General features: G+C 39.1%; 1 protein-coding gene across 1 annotated transcript; it reads right to left on the minus strand.

Moving 5' to 3' along the window:
• Positions 1-6,127: 6,127 nt before the first annotated feature.
• Positions 6,128-7,235, minus strand: LOC115750159. The gene is made up of 2 exons (XM_030687375.2): positions 6,837-7,235; positions 6,128-6,653 (listed from the first exon to the last, which is right to left on the minus strand). The coding sequence occupies exons 1-2, from the start codon at positions 6,889-6,891 to the stop codon at positions 6,388-6,390; spliced, it is 321 nt and encodes a 106-aa protein (XP_030543235.1). The 5' UTR covers positions 6,892-7,235; the 3' UTR covers positions 6,128-6,387.
• Between the last annotated feature and the right edge of the window lie 166 nt (positions 7,236-7,401).

Consider the following 7,401-nt stretch of genomic DNA (forward strand, 5'->3'; position numbering starts at 1 on the left):
TATAGATTCATCCATCGATTAAGAAGCCAGCTTTACAAAAGTTTGTCTACATCGAATGCTATGAATCCTGTCCGGTGAATGGTCTGTGAATAGTGAGCATTATGGGAGGGATTGAAACATGCGATGATGTCGAAGGCACGTCCGTTCCTATCCATTTGGCTTGTCTATACACATGAACAATAACGTGCATAACAATGTCGATCATTAGATGTCGAAACATCAGTCCGCGACTCCCTTTTTCTAAAGGCTAAAAAAAAAGGCTCTCATTTTATTAACATGGCTGGAGATGAATCCCTATTTTTTTCTCCATCCACGGAGATATCAAAGGTTATCTTGTGCGTCTGTTCGCAGTTGAACTAGCCTTAGAGCTGCTCGATTCCCTCTTTTGGTACCAAACACCGAGATAGGCTAGATGGGGAAACCTTATTCGATTTTTTCCGCTGTTGAGGCAGCATCTCTATCGGCTAGTGAGCTAGTCGCTACTCTCATGATACTGGAGTATCCTATGCATTCGTTAAAGGTTATCCAAGTCCAACATAATAAAACCAAACCCAAAGCTAGTAGTGTCTAGCATAATCAAATCTACTAAGGGCGCACATGGCAACACTTTTGCTTCATAAATGAATTTCTGGCCAAAAGTTGATTTTCCTATTTCTGCTCCGGAAGTTGATTTCTAATAAGAGAAAAATATTTGATGACAGGACAAAATTTCTGCTTTTGGAACATAAATTCGTTTGATAACGGTTAAAATTTTTTACTTCTGAAACATTATTAACACAAAATCTTCTACAAAAAAATTATTGTCAGCTGCCGAAAAAATTATACTTCATTTATAATTTTTTAAAATTTCTTTAAACTATAATTTTTATTATTAAAAAAATATTATTCACTTTTAAAATAAAAAAAATTATTATTTAATTTTTATTCCGGCAGGAGGAGACGGCGACCTGGTGGCGATGGGCGGTGGGCGGTGATAGGGGTGGTCGGTGGTGGGTGGCGGTAGATGAAGGGCGGCGGCGGCAAGGGGCAGTGTGCGGCAATGGCTGGTGCTGGTTGCACCGAGGGCGGTGGTTGCAGTGGGAGACGGTGAGTGGCGATGGATGGCTGCGACCGGTGGAGGTGGGTGGCGACGGCAGAGGCATGGTTGGAAGAGAGAGGCATTGAAAATAAAGACAAGCTGAAGTAAAAGAGATATTGATAGTGAGAGAATTCTACTTCTAAAAAAAAAGTAACTTTTCTGAAATTCTGGAATTTGCACAAAAACAACTTCAAAAGTAGAAATGTGATGTTACGTAACTAAACGGATTTCTGTTTTAAAAGTTGCATTACCAAAGCGATGTCCGCTCCGGAAACACTTCTGAAGCAGAAATTCAATTCCGGAAGTATTACCATGCACACCCTAAGTCTCTAAAGATGACACGGATCGATACTTCTCCATCAAGTGAACGCTTGCACAACGGGAAAACTATTAGAAAAGTACTAAACTTATTAAACTTATTGTACTTTTGACAATTCAGTCCCAAAGCTCTTGCATTTGTGGCAATTCAATCTTAAATCTTTTTTTATAAATCTTCACGTCAACGCCGACATCCATGTGATGCCAGCTAGATAAAGTTGGCCGGATGGACTAAGTTGGCGCAAATGCAAGAGATTTAGAACTGAATTGGCACAAAAAAAAATGTTTAGGTTTATTCATCAATGTGTCCCTGACCCTATCACGTCTATCATCAACTTCTAAAATAATATCGATTGCGATTCTTTCTTTATATAAATAAACACACACTTTCTATTGTCTACATAGTGTTTATTAGGACTCGTGTACTAAATGACGATCGGGATTGCATGCACTAGGCGCCTGATCACGGATTAATGAGGTGCACACGGATACCCCCAATCACTGATCTCTGATCAATGAGGTGCGAGTCACTTAAGAGCACTCGTATTACAAACAAGTCTTTGTAAAACTTCCACATATATCTCATAATTTTCTTTCCGCCGATGCCATTAATCAATACGTGCGTAGATTCGGTTGCGAAACATATGATACAGGTAGAAATCTGATTAGCGAGAGTCACTTATTCTATCATGGGAAAGAAAGAAGGGGAAAAAAACAAACTATACATGTATTTTCTATCAGTGTATTGGCGACGGCGAATAACCTTACCAGAACCTTCGAGCTTCCCTCCGCTCTAAGCCGGACGTGTTTTGCCCTTTTGTCTGGTGCTGCTGCTATTGATGACCAAACTGCGTAAGAACACTTGCGCTGTTAACGCTAATCTCTTTCTACTCTTCTTACATTTGGCATTCTCGGTGTCCAGCCGGCTCAACAAGTTTAGTTTTATTGATCGTCAATCGATTAATAAGCCAGCTTTACAGAGTTTGTCTACATGGAATGCTATGGATGATCCTGTCCGGTGATTGGTCTGTGAATAAGAAACGTAATGGGAGGGATTGAAACATGCGACCATGTCGAAGACACGCCCGTCGCTATTCGTTTGGCTCTTCTATATGCCTGAACGATAACGTATATGACAATGCTGATCATTAGATTCCGAAACCTCAATCTGCATCGCCCGTTAAATCTTGGACAATGTCTCAGGATTCCGGAGTATCCTATACATTCGGGTTATGAAGGTTATCAAAGTCCAACATAATCAAACCAAACCCAATAGCGTCCAGCATAATCAAATCTAGTGAGTCTCTAAATACGACATGGACTGACACTCACTCATCAGGTGAACACTTAGCACAATTGTCGCCATTGTTCTCTACCTTCTGTTTCTTCCCTCTGCATAGTGTTTTTTCTTTCAACATAAGCAATTTGGTGGAAGAGTACCAAAAAGTCTTAAACCTATTTCATAGGTATCTATTCGGTCATAAACCTTTTAATTTGACCAATTTAATCCTAAACATTTTCACTTTAGTACTAACTCAGTCCATTCGGCCAATTTAGGCAGGATACTGTTAACGTGGATGTTGCCCATCTTAAATGCTACGGACAAGTTCAAAGCGCAAACGCCTTGAAAGAATCTGTTCGCTCTCTCCAACTCTGGTGCGTGCTCCACATAGTCGAGTGCTACGCAAGTCTACAAAGTCCCTTTGCTACTACCTTCAGCATTCGACCTTTATCTCATATCCAGGCCTTCTCTTCTGATCTCGAGTTAAATTTAGATTTAGTTGCTCTTCTATTATGATCTAGGCTTTATGTTTATTCATTCAACCTGTTGACATTGTTGTTATCTCTATACGTGATGGTATTGGAGAAGCCGAATCTAGGCGCACATCGCATTTTGACAAAAACGTATCTATTGGAGAGGGAAATCTCGGTGTGTGTTCATCATTGATGTTGATGTGAGATTCGGTGCTCAGCTGCCGGTTGTTCTTTGGTGCTATAATAGACTCGTCTTTGTGGAATAATCGAATCTCTGTAGCTTGTACCTAGTTGATTTATCTTTCAGATTTACTTATTTTGTTAGATTTGTATTTTTATCTTGAAGTTATGTATCTCTTTTTTCATGTAAAATGAAAATTTCCTTTATGACCAAAAAAAAAAAAAAAAGCTCTTTTGCCCTGTAGCTGTTATCTGCAACCTTCCTTGCATGTAGCCATTTATGCCTATATCCTACCATGTACCAATCACTTGAAAGGAACTGTGCTTGTTTAGCAAGTTGGTCACTCAATGGGCCCGGTTCAATCTGCTTGGGCCAATCTGTTTAGGCATACTTAGTAACCAGCATCATGCGGCCAAAATAGAATCATGAGCAATTATTATGCTCTTGGAAACGTCCTCCGCGACGTTACTCGTGAGTGTCAATGGGTTGGGTCGGATTGCCATGTTACCCGACCCGACCCTTAAATATTTGCGCCCTTTTTGACCGGAATCCGACCCGACCCACATATGCCCCGAACGAAAAAAAACACGAGTCGATAGGGTCGGTCCAGGTCGGGTTTCGTTTTTTCCTTTCTTTCAAAAAACCCTTTTATGAGCCTAACACTATATCAACACATCACGTGTTGATGTGTTGGTTGTGATTATCGACACGTCTCGTGATGGAGATCGAAGTCATCATAGGAGGAATTTTTCGGAAGAAGTGCCAAAAAAATTATAACTTATTATGTTGGTACCAATTCAGTCTTAAACTTTTTGATTGAACCAATTTAATTCTAAATCTTTTTAAATTGGTACCAATTGAGTTCATTTAGCTAATTTAAGTTGGAACACGGATACCGGTATTCCTACGTGGCCACCACGAAGGCTGGTGGCTGACAAAGTGAAATAAGGAAAAAAAAAAAAGAAGGAGAGGGAAGAAAAAAAGAAAAGAAGGAAAAGAGAAGAAAAAAAAATTAATAAAGATAAAAAAAATTACAAATTATTAAACAAAAAAAGGTCCACGTCAGCGCTAGCGGTATTACACAGGACGACCGGTATTCACATCAGTAATTTTTGGCCTAAATTGATCGAATAAACTCAATTGATAAGGATTAAATCGGTCAAATTAAAAGGTTCGTGACTTGTGCGATTGATCACGTGGAAAACATAAAGCCTCCACTCCACCATCCACCGCGCGTGGGTGGAGGGAGGACTTTATCAGCAGTATCCACTGTTTGATTTCTTTCTGTTTTATAGTTTTTGTGATTCTCCCATTGCTTTCCAATGCCGGCAATAGAAAACCTAGTAAACGCCCCACTGTCAGGAAACCGGCTGGTGCCCAATACATAGAAAACGACCCGATTGGCTCTTTTTTTTATTTTTTACAAGAAGACCATAAGCCGTCTGATAATATTGTTTCATAAGTCAAGTCAACCTTTTCAACAGTTACTTTCTTGTACAAAATTTATTCATTCTTAACGAGATTTGCTTATACAAATGATGTGATTTCCTTACCAAAAAAAAAATGATGTGATTAACTATTAAACGGAATGTTATGTGATGGCCATCATTCATGCATCACTCGGGTACCAATGATTTTCATTTCGAATCTTGGATTACCCCTTGGCATAATGCTAAGTTAATGACTTAAACCAAAGTGACATCTGCCCTGTCATAGTCAATGCAAGCTGTGTCTTCCAAAAAGTCAACTTCTGTTTTTTTTTTTTTTCCCTCGTTTTAACTATGGAAATCTGTGACTTCCTTAATCAAATCCAACTCGTGTTTAGGAAAACACCACTCATGGGCATGTCTCGTCAATCCTGTTGGATTGAATTTCTTTTTCATTTCCCCCAGTAGTTGTGCCGCTGCTTCAATTTAAATTATTCTGGAATCCCTTTTGAAATTGTGTGTGGTAGAAATATAGGGGACTCTATATTTACCAGCTAGGCTGCTAATATATTAAAAATGTGCTTAATTCAAGATAAGTAAATATTTGAAACATAAAGCAAGTTGAGCTTGCCAAAGTCCCAATAAAGGGAGAAGTCAGCTCTAAAAAGTTCCATTACATCATGAAGATGATGATCATCTTCAAAGTAGCTGTCAAGTTGCAGTCAGATGTAGACAAAGCTTTGGTCTTTGCCATTGTTTGCTTTCTACTTTTAGTTGATTGACAATTGTGATTTTTTACCGTCCTTTTTATCTTGCTAAAATTATTTTTGAAATGATAACCAACTGATGGTTCTGCAAGAACAGACATTTCTTGTATCATAAAAAGTTGGTCATACATGGTAATTACAGGGAATAGTGTGATACACTTTGAACATTCAAATGACTTGTCTCGCGATATCGAGTATTGATTAAAAAAATTCTCTCCTTATCAATTAGGTTCGCTTGTTTACACGAACATACAAACAAATATTTTCGTTCTAATCTTCTCACTGATATATGAGATTTGGATGCAAGAGAAGTTTCTGTTGATAACAAGCCATTTCAACTATTATGAAGATTACTTAGTTTTATCCCTATAATCTTACACCTTTTTCAAACTAGTTCTTATATCTTCAATTTATCAAAACAAGATCTCCTACTTTCACGAATTTTTTAATCTATTCTCTCAAACACCAAATCCGGCCAAATTTAAATGACGTGACCGTTGAATTTGGCCAGACTATGCAATTGATACAAGTTTGTTAATATGGATGCCACATGGATGCCATGGTGCGAAGTGCCGGAGGGGCTTGATCAGAAAATTTGTGGAAGTGGAAAGATTTGATTAGATGAATTGACAGTACAAGAATTTGATTAGAAAAGACATGAAAATATACGAAAGAAAACTAGAAACTTTTCCCATCATGTACTAGCAAAGAAAGCTGTACATTCTCAGTTGGGATCACCGAAACAACAAACTTAGTGCGGAATTCTTGCCGATTGGCTGCGTCAAAAGATCGAAGCCATCATTGTCGCGTCGAAGTTAGATCAAGAAGATCTCGCAATTCAACAGCCTCAAATGGCCTGTCTCACATGATGGTGCAAAGAGGCGGTTCTTCATCGTAAACCGCCCTACAAGCAGGGTACTGAACGCAGCAAAGCGGCTTCTGCTGGCACCAAAGCAGCTTCTTCTCATCTTCTGTTTTCTTCTCTTCGGGCTTGACCACTGTGACGCTGACGATGGTGGCAGGAGAGACCTTCTTCTGCAGCGCCCTCGTCAAGTAGGCTGCGTCGACTCCGACCCCGGTCACCACCAGATGATTCTTTTCTATCTCTACTGCCACCGAGATCACCCCTGTCACATCATCACCCTCTTAACGTTGGTAAACGGGGAGATGCTTTCCTTTTAACCACATTGAAGATTATTAACAGTACTTCTGATCTAGCCAATCTCATTTCAAAAGTCGGGTCAAGTTCGCTTAGGAAAATGTATGTTTCACTTCATATTGTGATAGGCCAAAAAAGAGAGTTCACTGACCGTGAGCGTCGGCGGCAATCTTCATGGCCTTTGATCTGGCTTTTTCGCAGTCCATGCACAGTTTGATCACTATCTTTTGCTGCAGGAATGAAATAAAATGAATGGCAGATGGATAAAGATGATTTAGCTAAGAAGCACCCTCACTGTGATGTTCAAATTGCAGTTAAATCATACTTGCCTTCATCTTCAAGAAAGCGAAGAGGAGATAGCTCTGGGACAAGCTATGGGGCTCTGTGAGATGAATCTTTTGAAGACCACCAAGAAGCTATCAAGTTCGTTTGTGAGTGTGTGTATACATATATGTCGTATTCTTAAGGTTTAAGTACATTAGTTGACTTCGTGACAATAAATTATGCTGTTTGCACCATAATAATTGGGACAGGAGTATGCATCTAGCTAATTAATTACAATTCATTATCGAGAATTGAATAGTATAACATAGGAAAATCTTTAATAATTTTAACTCAACTTGACAAGCCACGGTACAACAGACTGAGTCAGTCCTGACATGCTTGACTTCAGTTGTTCAGTCATGTTCTTAACAAGTTGCTTAGACATTAAAATT

Source organism: Rhodamnia argentea, chromosome 2, assembly GCF_020921035.1.
Source record: "Rhodamnia argentea isolate NSW1041297 chromosome 2, ASM2092103v1, whole genome shotgun sequence".
Classification (NCBI taxonomy): domain Eukaryota; kingdom Viridiplantae; phylum Streptophyta; class Magnoliopsida; order Myrtales; family Myrtaceae; genus Rhodamnia; species Rhodamnia argentea.

Coding starts and splice junctions, on each gene's coding strand:
- LOC115750159 (XM_030687375.2), bottom strand. CDS start 6,891: ATGGACTGCGAAAAAGCCAGATCAAAGGCCATGAAGATTGCCGCCGAC. Junction 6,654..6,836: donor GATTGCCGCCGACGCTCACG/GTCAGTGAACTC, acceptor ATGATGTGACAG/GGGTGATCTCGGTGGCAGTA.